General features: G+C 35.4%; 1 protein-coding gene across 4 annotated transcripts in view; it reads left to right on the forward strand.

Moving 5' to 3' along the window:
- Mapk10 (mitogen-activated protein kinase 10) overlaps positions 1–19,027 on the forward strand; it is a 261,635-nt gene that overhangs the window by 192,351 nt on the left and 50,257 nt on the right. For 2 of the 4 annotated variants that reach the window (XM_048364355.1, XM_048364353.1), the window contains exons 9-10: positions 526–597; positions 18,383–18,565. In XM_048364355.1, coding sequence (XP_048220312.1) covers positions 526–597; positions 18,383–18,565 — 255 coding nt within the window. Of the gene's footprint in view, positions 1–525; positions 598–8,125; positions 8,198–18,382; positions 18,566–19,027 lie in introns of all 4 variants that reach the window. The other 2 variants (XM_048364356.1, XM_048364354.1) reach the window with 1 other exon arrangement.

The raw sequence follows: 19,027 nt of genomic DNA on the forward strand, positions 1-19,027 counted from the left end.
CATTTCCAAGGGTTTTTGTTGGGGGTGGGTGGGGGATTTGGTAACATTTACTTATTTTGAAAAACAGAAAGATGTTATTGCCTTATTTTTTATTCTCCATTATTGGATGGAACATAAAATGGAACAAACATTTCTGCAGGTTGATTCATATAATTTTTTTTTCTGTGTTGCAGCAAACAGTATCAAAACCTTTTTTTTTTGGTGTGTGTGTATGTGTGGCTTTTGGCCATTGCCTGCTGGGGCTTAATGACTGTTTTTCCATCTCAGTTACATCAATAATTTGCAAAGAGACAGCCCTAGGCATATATAAAGTAATGTGTTTTTTAATATTCATTTAAATTCCAATAATAGACATAGTGTAAAAGTATATTGCTGTTTTTAGTACACTTTTTGGCCAACAATTGCTGTGAGTTGAAAGCTGTACCTTCTAATCAAGCTGCTGTTTTTCCTCCTCCTTCAGAAGTCAGTCATTTTAGTTAACGTTACTCTTCTCCTTCCCTCCATTCTCTGTCTCTCCTTTTCTAGTGGATATATGGTCTGTGGGATGCATTATGGGAGAAATGGTTCGCCACAAAATCCTCTTTCCAGGAAGGGACTGTATCCTTAAACCTTTGCCTGCAGCTTTACCTATTTTGTTTCTGTGCCCTTTAAACATGATTTTACCAGGAGATTAAAGATAGAAGCAAAAAGTTGGTAAGTGCTGTAATGGTAATAAAAACCCCTACATTTCCTGTAATATCACCAGGACTGCAGACTACCTACCACAAAGATTTCTTTTAATTAAAATTTCAATAAGCTTTTTCTTCCTTAACTACTTTCTTGCCTGTAAGTCAACACAGCAATAACAGAGACTCCTCTGACCCGATGAATAAAATAAACCTTTATAATTAACAAAATAAGTCGCTATTCGTAAGTCACTTCTTAGCTCCAGACTATGCATATGTAATGCTTTCCCATCATGTAGGCTGTGTGGATTTTCTCCTTGTTGACATCTAAACTTCAGTGTATGGCTTCACTGATTTGAATTACTCTTGACACTTAGTCTTAACTAGGTCTAGGGAGCCTATCCTCCTAAAACCTGAATCTCCACAGTAAAAAATCATAATTATTATTCAAATTGCCTCAGGCCAGGTGAGTTTAAAATAGGTTTTGCTTATTTGATTTCAAGATGTGATAGAGAAGTAGTAATAACTTTCCCCAAACAGTGTGAATTTGAGTCCTACCACCAGGTAGATCCCATTAGAAATTTTTTAATATATGAGTTGTAATTATAAAGGAAGCAGCTATATTTTGGAAATGGAGAAAATGCCTTATCTAATAAAGTATATATTTGGGTTTGTATTATATAGGTAATAGAGTTTACATATGAACAGAAGATTGAACTCTTATAAATACAGGAATACTCAACTAATGAACATGAGTACAAATCTAAGTCAATAATAACAGACAATTTGCACAATCATTGCACAGGATAAATTCAACATTGTAGTTACATATGAATATTTTTGAAACTGGCAATAAGAAATATGGTTCACAACTCTAGTAGCCATTTCATTTGAATATGGAAGTTCTATAAAGCAACTTTTAACTTATTTTGTTCATTTGTTTATTTATTTTTGGTGGTATACAGGGCCTCACATTTATTAGGCAGGCTTTCTTCCACTTGAGCCACACCAATAACTTCTTCCCTTTTGGTCTGATTTTGTTATTTTTTAGAGGGGATCTTGGGCTTCTTGCCTGTGGTTGGCCTAGGACTGTGATCCTTCTACTCATTCTTCCCGCCATAGCTCGGTTACAGGCATAGACCAGCATGTCCAGCTTGTTTGTTGTGGATTCTCACTAACTGTATTGTCTGAACTGAACCACACACTTCCCAATTTCACTTACTGAGAGTTAAAGGTAGCCTAAGCAACCCTTTTTATTGTTCAACGAATATTATGACAATTATTTCAGTAGATAAAAATTTGACTTAAGAAAAAGTTAGTGACAATATGAAGATGCATGAAATCTAGGCACTGGTAGCTCACACCTGCAATCCTAGCTACTCAGGAGGCTGAGATCTGAGGATTGTGGTTTGAAACTAGTCCTAACAAAAAGCTAAAAAGGGAGCTGTGGCTCAGGTGATATAGTGTTAGCCTTGAGCACAAAGGCTTGGGAACAGTGCCCAGGCCCCTAGTTCAAGCCTCAGGACCAGCACAAGAATGGAAAGAAAGAAAGGGAAAGAAAAAGAGAAAGGAAGGAAGGAAGGAAAGAAAAGGAAGGAGAGAGAGAAAGAAAGAAACAAAGAGGGAAGAAAAAAGGAGGGAGGAAAGAAAGACAAAAGGGGGGAAGGAAGAAGGGAAAGAAAGAAAATGTATTTAAATAGACATTTATTTATTCTGTTGGACATTGAGATATTCTCTAAATTCCATTGGTATCATAATAGTAACTCTCAGCTCTTCACTGTCCAACAAAGGACCAGTAGCCTCATGTTAGACACTTAAAATTGAGAATGGATTGTTGGATGCTGAATGTATCAAAGTGCATACTAATTTCTCCCATCCAAGTACTAACCAGGCCCGACCCTGCTTAGCTTCCAAGATCAGACGAGATCGGGTGCGTTCAGGGTGGTATGGCCGTAGACTGCATACTAATTTCTGAAACCATAAAAACACATGTAAAATGTGTTATTAGTTATTATGAATTTTACATAGATTGCCTGTTAAAATTACTTTAAAAAATACCTGGGACTAAGAATATATTACTAAAATCAATCTTACCTGTTTCTTACTATTCTTTTGTAATATGAATATCAGTCAAGGTGACTTCTCAAGTACAGCATTTTTTGGGGAGGGGTTAACATTTGTAAGTGATTGTACAATGGATTTTCCATTTAACAGAGCAATTTATGAATACATCTTGATCACTGTCACTCCTTTCAGCCTTCTCACCCCTTCCACCCTACCCAGTCCTTACCTTACTCTTTTTAATTTCTGTAGGATATGCATTGGATTTTTTGGTGTGTTCTCCCTATCTTCTCTTCATTTGTCCATCCTTTTCTCTTGACCACACCCCACTCGTTAAATAGTGTAATTCCTTAGAAAGGTACTCCAAGGCCAGGCTTTCATTTATCATCATTTTTCAAGTCTTAAATCATTCACTTCGTGATACTTTATCTGTAGTTGAATATCATTTTCAATATCAAATTTTATCTGTTAACTTTGGAAGTTCCTTTTAAGTGAGTTATTCCTAATTCAGAGGTGAATTACCTAACTAGTGTAGTTGATTTGAATGATATTAACTCACACTCACATTCAAATGAACTGAACTTATTCAGAAGCACAGATTATTTTCTTTGTGCTTTTGCCTTTGGAGTCCTGCATTTCAAACAAAGGGAGCCAGCCAATCAGCACCCATTGTCGCAAGGCACAGCCCCATGTCTGCAGTCTATTGGCGAGGAGAGACTGTGGCTTGGCGTTGCTGCTAATGGTCAGCTAGTGTCCACACAACAAGGCTGTTCTCTGAATATTCATTTTATTGTCCAGGCATTTATCAGGCCTGTATTTATTCCGTTTTGATAGTCAAAATAAAAAAAAACTAATAAAATTAACCAAAAAAACAAACCCACCCAACTAAAACATTTTATGTTATAAGAATACTTTGCTCTTCCCATTTTTTTCAAGTTTTGTTTCTTTCCAAGTAGGGGACAGTAAATACATCAGGCTCATTATTCTCTTGACTGAATACCCTACACCCAGAATTTTTGCATTCCAATAATGTTACACTAAAGCAATTTCCTTCCTCTGCTCACCCCAAACCATATTTGAGTGATAATTACCCTTTTGATTATCAGACTTTTGCAGTTTGTGTTTAATTTTCACCAACTCTTTTAAAACCTTTTACTATCTTCTTTCAACCTTATTTCTCCTTCCTTTCTCTCTGTACATGTACAGAGATGTATGTACAGGTGATATATGTATAGATGATATATGTTCTCCATTTACTTAGGGATACCAATAGTCCTTTATACATCTACCTTTGAACAGACACTTCAGATAATATGCCTTTGTTAATTAATTAATTAAATGTATGGCTTTGAAGCATGACATTTCCAAAGAAAGATTCTGATTTAGGAAAAACAATTGCAGCTTTCTGCTATTGGATTTAGGAATATTCATTGACACAACCTTTAGGGAATGACATTAGCTGAATCCCGCATGAAGTGAAAATACAATGGTGGAAAGGACAAAAGAGGGGAGGCAGTGTGGCCTGGGAAATCGTGGCATGATAGTAACACGCCTATTAGGTAGGAGACATTTTCTCTGTTTTTGGATAGAATTTCTTTTTTACTTTACACTATGTCAGCAAGTCTTGGGGGGGAGGGGGAAGGGAACCCTGAGCTAATCAATTTACATGAACAGATACATTTTGGCTCACAGTTTTCAGTGGTTTCATCTTAGGGCTGGTTGGCTACAATGTTTTTAGGCCTATGGTAAGGCAGAGATACTGAGGCTGGGAGTATATAGCAGAGCAAAGCCACTTACTTCATGGTGGCCAAGAAGCAATGGGAGAGAGAAGGAAGGAGCTGTGGTCCAATATTATCTCCAAGAACACATCTCCAACGACCTAACTTCCTTCCACTAGGCTCTACCTCTTAAAGGTTCCACGACTCCCCAATAGTAATATAGCCTGTTGACTGAATGTTTAGCATAGGGGCTCCTGGATAAAATTTAGGATTCAACTCTAGAACTCATAAAAATCTAAAAATTACATAATCATGGATTATGATCCATACTGCTAGATAGTATGCAAGTAGCTCTCTAAGGCTTTATTTGTTTAGACTTAATTGCAAGAATGTACAATATATCATTTCTATCTCTTGGTTAAAAGTAATAACAGATAATTTAGAATAAATTTGTCCTGACAGACAACATGACAGATTTTCATGATGTTGTCTGAAAATTAATAACTATTTTTGACAACATCCAAGTGGACATAACATTTCTTCTAAGGAAAAGGACACAGTATCTGAGTGCTACATTGTGGATAAATTGCTCTCTGCCTTAAGGAACACCAGAGATGGAAAAACAAGGCAGTGAATCAGAATATTAAAGTAGCCAGAATTCTACCCAGGCACTGTTTCTAAAGACAACTCTCAGAGACCCCATCACTTGTCAAATCTCAGAGATCCCATCATTCTTGTCAAGTCTCAGAAAGCATGGCAAGCTGCTTTCCCTTTTGGCTAAACCAGACTGGACTGTGCTCTCCTGATGTTCCCTGTACATCTGGGATGAAAGGAAAATATGCCTAGCCTGTTATTGGTTGAGATGGGATCTCATCAATTTTCTGCTTGGGTTGGTTTTGAACCGTGATCCTACTAAAAGCCATCAAAGGAGCTAGGCTAATAGATGCAGGCCACAATGTCTGACTCAAATTCTTGAATTACCTATTTTCTTTTAGGTAAGATAACTGATTGCACAGAACTTGGTACAAGGGTTGTACCTTGAGCAATATCCTTGTCTTAAGTGGATGAAATCCATATAAAGTCATGTGCATATATATGCTACTCGTAAGTCACAATAACAATATCATCTCCAATAACAAGGAGTGGCACTTGGGTGGCATAAAAATATTCACTAGGGAAAGTAAAAGGTGTATAAGGCTCAAATAGGAAGTGGGAAGTCATTGGGCATTGTCATCACCCAAGAAGATATATTATCATGGAGAACAATAGGATTCAATGTCAGAAGTTCAAATCTGGCATTTTTTAAAAATCAGTTTTACATGAAAGCTTTGTGATCTATTAAGGCTATGTTCAGATCTGGCCATGAAAATAGATCCTGAAAAATTCTATGCCTTTACTTTGGAATGCTGTTATTTTATAGAAACATCACAAAGCAAACAGAATCTTACAGCTATGAAGACTAGTTCTTACATGAACACCTGTCTCAAACCAATTGAAGTAAAAAACTATAGGAATGCAGATGCCATTAGAACATCTATTACGGCAGTCTGACAAATAAGGTGGTTAGTTGTGGGAGAGAAGTGGCTAGCATTACAGCTCACTTCCACACATTTTAAGGTTACTGCTTCGTGGAGGAAATAAGCTTGCTCCTGTTTGAATTGTGGTAGAGGTTCCATCTGTAAGGTGTTCAGGATGTGGGATTCCTTTCCAAATGGCTTGAATAACAAAATGGCTTGCCTAGTAGTGGCAAGTTTCCCCTATTGGAAAGATCTGCTTTCCATTTGGAAAGATCTGCTTTTACTTTGTATGCAAATCTATGTCTATAATATTGTATTATTGCATAAACAGAAAATAAACCTTCTTTATATACGTGTGTGTATATCTACTACTCATATGCAACACTAAAGTTACATGATGACAAATAAGTAATACTAGTTGAGATCTAACTGTGTACCACACAATGTGGGAAAAATTCATAAACACTTCTTTACTCATTGAGGATTTTAGAGGACAAGTTGAGGTATAGAGGGGTGAAATACATTGGTCAACCTTATACAGGTAGAAAATAGTGACGTTCTACAGCAGAAAAAAATGAGCATCTGAAGAGAGTGTAGAGACCATTTTATTTTATCAAGTTAAAAAAAAGAAATGGTGTTTCCTATGTTCCAGTCCATGGCAGAAAGTCTTCTTGGAAACATTTCAGTGGGGACAGGCAAGAAAATCACTGCTTAGTGAGCTTTAGTGCTCTCTCCCTCTCTCTTTCTTTTGTTGTTGTTTGTTCATTTGTTTTATTTCTTCCACACTCACCACCAAAACCAGATATTCTATAGATAATAATTTAGTCAGACTGGTCACTTTGGACAATACGACAAGAATACTTACAATAAAAGTAAATATATTTGTTAGTGTTTTTTTTTTCCTGTTTTCTTCAAAGATTTTTTTTCACAACAAACTCTTGGGAGACAGACATTCCCTGCAGTTTAAATGTGTGACTAATAAGGAATGTGCAACTATTTGCTCTATCTTTCCCTGATATTTCTGCATGTCACCTGCTTTCCTGAAATGGAAGCAAAACAAATTTGCTTCTCTGGTCTGCTTATCCCCTTCCAAGCCCCATTTTTCGCATTTATTACTGTTTAGGCGTTCAATCAAAATAATGGAAACTTGGGGTTTGCCCTCAGTGAGAGTTTCACAGTGGAAAGAATCCCATGAGGTATTCTTTAAGGTCACTGCCAACTCTGCAATGTATTTGAAATGTAAGTGAAGCAGAATTTCATGGAGCACTGTCTTAATGCCTTCTCCTGGTTTTGTCTCCTCAACATACCTTATCTTTCCAGTGTTTTTCCTGACAAGAATGACCTATTGACATTTCTAGCTTTCCTAAGAACAAGCAAGTAACTAAGACAATGGTTTTATTCCCTTGCTTCACCCTTCTGCATTTTGCCCTTCCCTGTGTACCTCTACCGTGGCTTCCTGGTTGTAAATTCTGGATGATAACTGAAAGTGGAAGAAAGGAAATTGTAATCGAATCTTAAATTCCAACTTTCTTTTGATCTTCAGTCTGAAAACTGTCCACTCCTTAAACTTGCTTATTTCCTGGTGAACTATTCCATTTGAAAGCCAGTGCTCCTGAACTGTTCAAAAGTAACCATGTTTGGAAGGCAACTTTGAGGATTCCCACTTAGAAATTGAACCAGCATATCACAACACATTCATTCTTGGGCATTCACTTTCTTTTGGCAATTGATTCATATTTATAAAAAAGAACATATTTAATAAAGAAAATATTTCTTTTAAGGTTGTTGGAAGTGTAGCTCTTCTTTTTTTCTTTCTTTTACTAAATATGGTATACAGAAGAATAAAAAGTAAATTAGTATGTTTCCAATAGTAACACAATTTAGAATAATTTGCAATACACATTAGTAGGATTTCAGTGGATGGATGCCAATGAGACCTTTGAAATCAGAAACTAAAGATATGATGGAATTATCATTGCAAAGTAATGTTAACTCACGTATGTAGCACAAAAGGCCTTGGCATCTGGTGTTCATGCTTTTAAACTGTTCTCAAACACTAGCGATCAGGAGTTAGCGCTCTGTGGCACAGGTGGCCGGGTGTTTTCATTTGTTTGCTGTTCTGTTCCTGTGTTCTTGTTCATCTTCATTTCATTTTTGTTTTCAGTTGACATGTGGTCAGTAGGGTGCATCATGGGAGAAATGATAAAAGGTGCAGTGCTGTTCCCTGGCACTGATCGTATCCTTCCAGCAGCCAATGGTCCCCACGTGTGACAGGCTCAGCACAGTCCCTTTTGTTTCAAATGCAGAACTGGGAGAATCCACACTACTGGGAGAATTCACACTCGCTGCCCTCAGAGGGGTCTGAAGGCTCAAATGTCAAGTCTTTGCAAGCTCAGATCCTGACAGAGCAACCTTGTCCCCTAGCAAGACGTCCTATGGACAATAGAACACCAAATATGAAAGATTTAGCATGATGTGTAAAGGTCTCCTTTAATTCAGTCCTGCCAACTGAGTAGGAGAGATATACTTTTGTTACAGATATTTCATAAGATACATCCATAGAAAGATATAATAAATGACAAACAGTACTAAAACAACCTATCCTCATGTCATAAGAAATAGCCACTTGGTATAGAAATCCCAAATCAGGTAGATTTGCTTTTACCCACAAAAACAGTTCATAAAACACACTCTGAGAGCATGTATATACATATATACTCTCCCCAAATTGATACAATGCTTGTAAACTTTTTTCTCATTCATTTCATTTACAAAAATAAAACCTCCAATTCTACTCTATATTTTCCCATAGTATTAAGTGCAACAAATAAAACATTATTAATTAAAATGGTTAAAGTAACTATTATCCAAATCATTTGAATAAGCGAAAATAAGCCTCCCTTAAACAGGAAGTAATGAACAAGTAGGCATTCCAGAGCTGAGTGGTTATAGATACGAGTAGCATGAGACTAATGTGTGGATCTGTAACGGGTCCCCTCAGAGCAATGCTTACAAACAGCTTACACTGAAGTTAGCTGAATATCCCTTTATTTTTGAAAATGTTATGTCATCATTACGCTAAAGATAAACCTCTGCTCAAATGGTCATTATTCAAAATCAATAGTGAGCCTATCTATAGTAGTGGAGCCTTAATGTTTAAATTAGAGCAATTTAAACTAATATTTAATGATAATTACTTACGTATGTCATTATTAGTTTTTGGTTTTTAATATCTGAACCACCATTTTTTACCAAGCATCTATAAGACAATGTGAAAATTTGAATGCATATATATTCCATACTTAATTAATCCCCCATATATATGCATATATTTGCCTTACACTTTAAAAATCACTTTAGAAAATGACTGCATAAAGCAGTTAGTTGGAATTTATTTACTTAGTTAAAAGAAAAGAATCACTTATGCTGACTTCTGACTATTTTTGCTTGCTAAAAAGTTTTTTCAATCTTATAGAGCATGTGCGTGTAAAGTTTTACTATATTACATTCCTTTTTTTTCTTCTACTGTATGACATAACTTTTATTAAATTAACACAGTCATAGGGTTGATGCTATGTTAAAGTTATGTTGGCTTGGTAAATGTCTGCAGGTTTCTAGAGAATAGGATTTGTTTTATTTTCAATTAATTATAAACTTGTATTTGACATCTGTGAATAAATTTGAAATGATTCTGTTCTGTGTAATTTTGGGAATTTTATGAAAACAGATTCAATTTGTGTAATCCTTACTTTCCCAAAATTTTATTGTGGCTAGATAATTAGGTGAAATGATAGTATGCCACCTGCAAATTAAAATTTTTAATTAAATTAAAATGTAAAATTAAACGTATTACTTAATTTGCATTGACATTTAAGGAATATTGAAACAAGTACTGGTGGCTTGTGCCTGTAATCCAAGCTATTCAGGAGGCTGAGATTTGAAGATCACCGTTTCAAGCTAAACTGGGCAGGAAAGTCTGTGAGATTCATTGCTTATAAACTACTTAACAAAAGCTGGCACTGTGGCTCAAGTGGTAGAGTGCTAGCCTTGAGCAAAAGAAGCTCAGGGACAGTGCCTGAGGCCTGAGTTCAAGCCTCAGGACAGGCACCCACACAAACAAAAAATGAAAGAGATTTCTATAATTTAACTATTCAACACAACTAGCTTAGCATTTAGTAGCATAATTTACTGGAAGAAGTTGCTTGGGTATTACTGGTTAACTTTAATGTCAAAATCCCTTATAAATAATTCTCAAGGCTGCCAGTAATATTTCATGCCCTTGATCGTTTGATATTGGTTTTCTTGGAGGTCTTATATGGGGACAGATTTACACATTTCTTGCAAGACAAAGGGGCTATGGTCTCTTAATGATTACAAACATGTTGACTAAGGCTTTAAGTTAGTCTTTCAAAAACACATTGTGGCCACTAAATACAATGTTAACCTCTTAAATGAAAGATTACTTATTAAAGTTATTATTATTAAAAGCCTGGTATAGCTGGGTGCTGGTGGCTCACGTCTGTAATCCTAGTTACTCAGAAGGCTGAGAACTGAGGATTGCTGTTTGAAGCCAGTCTGGGCAGAAAAATCCCCCTGAGATTCTCATCTCCACATTTCCAATTAACCCACTCAAAAACCAGCAGTGGCCCAGTGGCTCAAGTGGTAGGGCTCTAGCCTTGAGCACAAAGAGGCTAAGCCCCACAAACTGACAAAACATAAATGGTGCCAGAGGCTCACACCTATAATCTTGGCTACTCAGAAAAAGTGAGATCTAGAGGTTCAAGGTTTGAACTCTGTGTAGAAAAGTCAGTGAGGTTCTATCTTTAATTAATCAGCAATATGATGGGCTGGAGATACGAGTCAAGGAGTAGAACACCATCCCTGTTCAAGAAACCTGACTTATAGATTAAGCCTTGAATTCAAACCCTAGTACTGGCACATACAGACAAAAATTGTTGTTAAAGTGACTTGATGAAGACACAAAAATTATATCTAAATCTATTAGGTCAAAGAACTAGAGATAGATAGTTCACATAATATACATCTGTATAATACATTATTTTTAGTCCAGAAACTTTTATTTCCAAGAAATTATGCAATGTGGTATATATATATATTTATATGTATATATATTGACTTAATATATAATTCAACATTAAATTTAAGATATGTAAGATTTTAAATGTTAATCTAATAAGATATTAAGTAGCCATATGGTTTTTAAAATTATGTACACTTTATTAGATTTTTAAATATATATTAATTAAATTTAATTCAACCAAATATGTTTTTAACTGTCTAAAAAGAATTAGAATTCAACTGTTGAGATAATTTCTTTAGGGAAATTTGATCAAACTTGACATTTTTATTCGAAATTATAAAAGATTACATTATATATGACTTATTAAGTATATAGCTCTGGAAATTGTCTAAATGAACATGTGTCAATTCTTTAATCTTTTTGTATACTATACCTATATCCTCTCTTCTATTCAGAGTTCTAAATATTTCATTTTTGTTTTTTGTTTTTTTTTTGCCAGTCCTGCGGCTTGAGCTCAGGGCCTGAGCACTGTCCCTGGCTTCTTTTTGTTCAAGGCTAGCACTCTGCCACTTGAGCCACAGCGCCACTTCTGGCTTTTTCTATAAATGTGGTGCTGAACAATCTAACTCAGGGCTTCACATATAAGAGGCGAGCACTTTACTGCTAGGCCATATTCCCAGCCCTAAATATTTCTTTTAAAGATATTTGTCCTGTTTATTACATTTCAGCCACACCCTTTTCCCTACTAAAGTTCTAAATAATTGTCTGTATTACATCCTTGGCTTTTCTTGATTTGCTACAAGCATATGTATCCTCAAGCAATGCACACTTTGATGTATTGTGCATATTGTCTTGTCATACTTTTGAGCTGCTTTTATAAAACATACTTTTTAGATTTATCCATGGCAATACATTGGGAAAAACTCATTTTCACTACTATATTATATTCCTCTAAGAAATCCATTTTTGTGTAAGGAAACATTTTCAGATTTTTTTTTTGCATTTATAAACAGTAATTTTGCCAGTATATGTTTCCAGGACGAGTTGTACCAGATTTCCTTAAGCATATATGCTTGAAGCCATAGAGGGCAGGTTTTTTTTTTGTTTTATTTTTTAAAACTTTACTGTGGAATCTGAGATTTATAGACACAGTCTATACATGTGTCTGTTTTAATCATATCCTGAACTTTCGGTATTTTCAGATTCATTTTCTATTTGCTACCAATCTCAAAGGTTTAAAAGTACTATTTCACTGGAGCTTTAGTTTACATCTCATTGACTGCTAGGGAGACTAAACATTTCTCCCATATTTATTGCCCAGTAGTACATTGATAAAATGTCTTTTGGTTCATTTTTAATTTTTGTTATATTTTATGTTTTTATTATTCATTAGAAGTTTCTATATAAAGTAGCTCCTAATATTTGTCTCTCTTAGATGTTTCAAATATCTGATCTCTATTTGAATTGTTCTCCTATTTTTATTTAATAATGGTTTTTCTATTTAGTGACTTATTTATATAGGCAATTTATCTATGGTTCCTGTATATTTATGGCTTCAAAATTCTTTGATACTTTTATATATTCTTTTGTAATTTAACTGTGAATGTTTTAAAATTTACTCTTTTGCATTTAAGTCTTTAGATCATGTGATCATGTATATGTATGGAGGGGGGATTCAATTTATTTTTATTTAGATTATTATTTCTTTACTAATACATAATATATCTTGGTCATAAGTTCCCACATATTGAGAGAAATGGTATTTGGTTCTGGACTCTATATTTTCTTCCCTTGTTTGTTATCTGTCTTTGTACCACTCATCTCCTCTTTTAATGCGTAAAAACATGTAACGTTTATTTACATTGGGGATGCTAAATTCTCCTTTGCCATCTTCTTCAGTTAAGATGACAGTTTGTGCCTTATCACTCTTCAACAAACCTCTTAGAAACAGCTCACTAACCTCTCTGACAAGATTGCTACTTATATTTATATTGGAATTACATCAAACCTAAATTTCAATTGGCCAGAATATGCAGTTTTAGTTAAGACCAATCTTTTTCCTGAAAGCATTTCACCGTGTGTAAGTTGAAATCTCTATTATTTTAATATGCTATTGATGTTCAGTATTTTGATTCTCTCTTGGCTCTTAATATTATAATTTTACTGAAAAATTGAGTTTATTCAGATTCACCTGTATGATTATTATTTTCTTGACTTCTCATTTTATTGGTAATTGCCCCCCTCCTTATATTAGATCTTTTCTTTTTCTAAATATATCGTTTCAGAAACTTACTTAGTAGAGATTGTGAAAATGAAACTATTTTCATTGGGATTCCCTTCAAATTTAGTTTAGTCAGATACAGAGTTTTATATGGAGGATTTTTCTTCCAGCATTTTGAAGTTAATACTCTACATGCTCTTTGCTTAAATATTATTGGCTGTCATTATAGGACAAAAACTATATTGTTTCTCCATTTACCATTTTACTTTTGTGTGTGTGAGCATGCTAGGACTTGAACTCAGGGCCCGGGTGCTCTCCCTGAGTTTTTGTGCTCAAGGTTAGTGTTCTACTACTGAGACACAAAAAGCCACTTCTGGGTTTCTGGTAGTTAATTGGAGATGAGTTTTACAGACTTTCCTGCCCAGGTTGGCTTTGAACTGCAATCCTCAGATCTCAGTCTCCAGAGTAGCTAGGATCACATCAGTGCCTAGTTCTTACCATTTCCCTTGGTCTTAGCTTATTTGTTGTTTCTCAGCAAGGTTTCTAGGTGTGGATTTCTTTTGTTTATCTCCCTTGGAATTTGTTGTTCTCTGGCTTCCAACCTTCCTTCAATTCCTGGAATATCTCAGCTGTTGTTTCCTTGGATATTTTTTTTTTTTATGCATTTTTTTTTTTTTTTTTTGGCCAGTCCTGGGCCTTGGACTCAGGGCCTGAGCACTGTCCCTGGCTTCTTCCCGCTCAAGGCTAGCACTCTGCCACTTGAGCCACAGCGCCGCTTCTGGCCGTTTTCTGTATATGTGGTGCTGGGGAATCGAACCTAGGGCTCGTGTATCTGAGGCAGGCACTCTTGCCACTAGGCTATATCCCCAGCCCTCCTTGGATATTTTAACTCCTTTACTCCACACAAAACTGTTCCAACACTGATTAGGCACTTGTGTATTCACCATGTATTTTTAGCACCGACTACGCACCACATACTTTTTTGTCCCTAAAGATCTATCAGGTAATGACAAGTCCTCTTATTATGAAATTTACAATGAATAAATATATCCTGTTATTTAATTATCATCAGAAGAGACAAAAATACTAGAATAGAAGGCAAGGCAGAAATGGCTTCATTTTCTTCTTTATTTTTGGGGTGTGTGTGTGTGTGTGTGTGTGTGATTACTAGAGGTTAAAGTCAGGACTTCATATTTTCTAGGCAAGTGCTCTAGAACTTGAGTCATGTGACCAGCCAATTTTGCTCTCCTCTCTTTCATGTCCATTTAACTTGCTATTTTTTTACTGCCTCACTTTTATTGATCAAGGTAGTGGTCTCACACTTTCTGCATCAGCTGACCTCAAATTATAAGCCTTCTAGTCTCAGCCTCCTTTGGACTATGATTATAGATGTGAGCTTTTTTTTCCTTGTTATTATTCAGCTTTATTTATTATAGCTGATTGGCATGTTTTCTTGCTCATGTAGAAGTTTGGTCATCTTTTCTGCACTTCCATTGTTACAAGGTTATACCTAGAATGAATGTGACTTACCAGAGATGGTCTCCCAGGACACAACGCAGTGTCCTTATACCTGCTCTTAAGTAGATTAGTTACTAGTGTAGGCTGTTTGGACTAGCTCCATTGTTTATAGTGGTATTATTTGCTAATTTGAAAAGGTCTCTAAAATACAGATATCAAGTAGTATCTCCAGGTTACATTTCAGGTTATCAAGTTATAAACTTCCCAATTTAAAATCTTATCACATTCAGGCAGACTCAGATCCAGCATTTGTGTCAGAATATCATACAATTTGAGGAGAGTGCTGTTTACAAAAAGAATGAATGGTACAAACACAAAATTAGTCAGATGTCTCATGTCTCTTATGTCTCATAATGCATCTGTGGAAATGAGAGGTCCTAAAGACGAAACTTATAGCTTAATGAAACATTTCCCTCCACCACATATAGTAATGCATATTAGAAAATGTAACATGCCTATTTTTGGACTTGTAAGTAGGCACAGATTATAATAGTAAATAGGTTTATAAGACTAAATAGATTGGAGGGGGGCATGAGGGACAAGGCAACAAACAGTACAAGAAATGTATCCAATGCCCAACGTATGATACTGTAACGTCTCTGTACGTCAGTTTGATAATAAAAATTTGAGAAAAAAAAAGACTAAATAGATTATAATAAGAACTGTATAAATCACATGTCAGTCAGTCCTTGAACCTTTTTTTTTTTTTTTTTGCCAGTCCTGTGCCTTGGACTCAGGGCCTGAGCACTGTCCCTGGCTTCTTTTTGCTCAAGGCTAGCACTCTACCACTTGAGCCACAGCACCACTTCTGGCCATTTTCCTTATATGTGGTGCTGGGGAATTGAACCCAGGGCTTCATGTATAGGAGGCAAGCACTCTTGCCACTAGGCTATATCCCCAGACCCTCAGTCAGTCTTTGGACAACCCTGCTGGGTAGAGCCCACTGAGATTGTCTCAGTAAACAAGTAGCCTTTGACTCATTTCAGTTTTTCTGTGTTGTTCTGGTTTGTAATATTTCTTCTTCCTGTGCTCATTTCCCATGCATATAGATATTGATTGTGCATTAAATGGCCCTTATGGGTTCTATGCTACCAGAAACTTTTTAATTCACTTTCCCAAGTGAATAAAAGAATTCTTTCTTCTTTTTTTAGTATTAAGATTTACTACAGGGCCTCACCACGTATCAGTCAAGCACTTTTTCACAGACACTTCTAGCTCTATGCTAAAGATGTTGTATAAGAACAAAACAACTCAAAACATAACCTTGAGAATATAGGCTTAGAACTCTGTCATATTCAGAACTTTCATGCACACAATACATGTGTGTGGTGTATGCATGTTTGTGAGAGAAACACACACACAGGCAGAGACAAAGAGATAGAGAGAAAGACAGTGAGAGAAAGAGGGAGAGAGACAGAGAATGAACTACCAGATGTTTGAACTTTGTGAGAAAAGTTTTGAAGAAAGTAGGAGGAACAGAAAGAATATATCTCAACATAACAGAGGTTATATATGACAAACTTATAGTTAACATCATACTAAAGAGAAAAAAAGTGAAATCACTTTTTCTTAAGTCAGAAGCATTCAACCCACAGAAGCTTCCCACCATAACTGAGATGAGAGGTGCATGCTACCAGACCCAACATTTTCTGTTGAGATGGGGTCTCAAATTTTTTAAGCCTAGATTGTCCTAGAAGCATGGCATTCTTAATCTGCCACGTAAATAACTAGAATCACAAATATAAATCAATAGAATTATTAGAATTATAGCATGGTTAGAATTACAAATATAAACTTTCCCAATGGTATTTTAATTTCTTTTTTGAAGAGGGAGAGGGCAATACTGGAGCTTGAACTCAGGGTCTTGGCTCTTAGTTTTTTTTTTTTTTTTCTGAAGACAGGTGCTCTACCACTTGAGCAACACTTCCAGCTTTTTGCTGGTTAACTGGAGGTAAGAGTCCTTGAATTTGTCTACTTGGGCTGATTTTGAACTGTGGTTCTCAGATCTCAGCTTCCTAAGTAGCTAGGATTATGGGCATGAGCCACTGGTGCCTAGCTATGTTTTTAATTTCTTTATTTTTAGAGTTTATGACTTACTACTATATTTTCAAACACATAACTTCAATGAACCATCACTAATGTGTGTCCTTGTTTTGTTATTTTTCTATCTGTATTTAATTACTTGATAGCCCATCGTATTTTTACAATAACTGCAGGTATGCAAATTGACTTGACTTTACCTTTCTTCTGTCTCCTTTATACTGTTTTCAGTTTAATTTTATTTATGATTAAAAATTATTCATTTTGTCTTTATTCTGTCTGCCATACATTTCTTTGGTTCAACTCTCTTGAGTAGCTAGAAGTAAAAACTTTACAAACATCAATCTATATTATAATAAGGATCTCTGATATTGTTACTTCAGTAGGAATGAATTAACAATACACTATAGAATTAAAGAACAACAAACAATTTAGGAGGGATCACTGCTTGTGATGTTGGATTTAAGACAAATATACAAAGCTTCAATGACACAGGACATGGGAATGTATTTGAAATCAGCTGCTCCTTGTTGTTTCTCGAGAGATTTCATCGGTAGCATTCATCTACTTGAGGTTCTGATAAATATAGAGAGAATATTAATGAGATGCAAAAGAGTCCCAATTATCTGGGGTTGGGGAATAAAAGGACAAGGGCAAGCTAGAAGACTGTTTGGTTAAACACACTAAGTCATTGAGAAGTCAGTTCTTCATTTTTGACTATAGAACATCACCATGTATTGCATGTTCTTAACAGTCTACAAGAAAGGATTATTCACAGATAACCAGTAAAGGCTTGCAGGATGGAGATTTTTACTATGGTTTGAACATCACACAAAGGAAGACACACATCAAAACTTGATATATGTAATAAATGTGGCCCATTTTAATGTGTAATAAAATTACTAGCAACAAAACAAAACAATTGCATTGCTCCCACATGCAATACATAAACTAGACAATATTAATACTTAATTTTTAGAAAAGGCAGAAAAAAATCACAAGAAATTTAGGAAAATAAGTCAGTAAACACTCCTTAAGGTATTGAATTCACTATTTAAAAATGTAAATGATAGAGATATCTTCAGGATCAAAATGTTACTATGAAGTGAGATTTTTTTAAAATAAAATCCTAAGTAGCATGGCCATATAAATTTTTTTCCTCAGTGAAATAGGTTCTTTTGGCATTATTTGAACAATTTTTTATCTTTACAAATCAGAGACTATTTTTACAGTACATTATCATATATATTATATATACATAGAGAGAGATATAGACACCCATATATATATAAAATTTTGATTGTATAATTATGTAGAAGTTTAGCTCAACTTAAGATTCTTCCTATGTTATTTGAGTAACTTTTATTTTATAAATCAGACACCTTCATAATCTTACTTTTTAAAATTGTGCTAATCCTCCAAACGTGGTTTTAAAATTCCAGGTCAGAAAATGTTCATTTTATATGTTTGTCCTATGCTGCTCTTTTAAGCTGCAGCTGGATGTTGATTGCTTGAGATTCTGGCAAGTGTAGCCTCCAGATGGTTCAACTGCAAGAATTAGTGGTCTGCACATCTTTCTTCCTTAACGGTTCAATTCTCAGATATAGACCAGTGGAATAAGGTAATTGAGCAACTAGGAACACCATGCCCAGAATTCATGAAGAAGCTGCAACCCACCGTCAGAAATTATGTGGAGAATCGGCCCAAGTATGCCGGACTCACCTTCCCCAAGCTGTTTCCAGATTCCCTCTTCCCAGCGGATTCTGAGCACAATAAACTTAAAGGTAGGCCCTCAGGTAAAACCTGAGACCCACTGCATGTGATAGCGTAAAAAAGTCAAGTGAGGTAGAGGCCTTTAACTTGAACTAACCCAATCTAAGGAAAGTTGTTCTTTTAATTGTATTTTTATTATCTTTAAGTAGTTGTAAAAAGGGGTTACCTTCCAATATGTCCATTTATAAGTACAATGCATTATGATATATATTACCTCTTTCATCATCTTAGCCAAGGAAAGTGGTACAGATTTACTGTTTAATGGGGCCTTATTTAGAATCGAGAGCTGCAGTTTGGGCTCACCAGTACAGTACCAGCCTAATAAATGTGAGGCTCTGAAACCAACCCCCAGTCCTACCCCCCTCCCCAAACACATAGAGTAGAATACCAAAATTGCTTTTTGAAGTGTGTATGTAAAATACCAAGATGCTATGCCTAAAAATCATTGAACTCTTGCTATTTAGAAAAATTTC

Source organism: Perognathus longimembris, chromosome 16, assembly GCF_023159225.1.
Source record: "Perognathus longimembris pacificus isolate PPM17 chromosome 16, ASM2315922v1, whole genome shotgun sequence".
In the NCBI taxonomy this organism is placed as follows: Eukaryota; Metazoa; Chordata; class Mammalia; order Rodentia; family Heteromyidae; genus Perognathus; species Perognathus longimembris.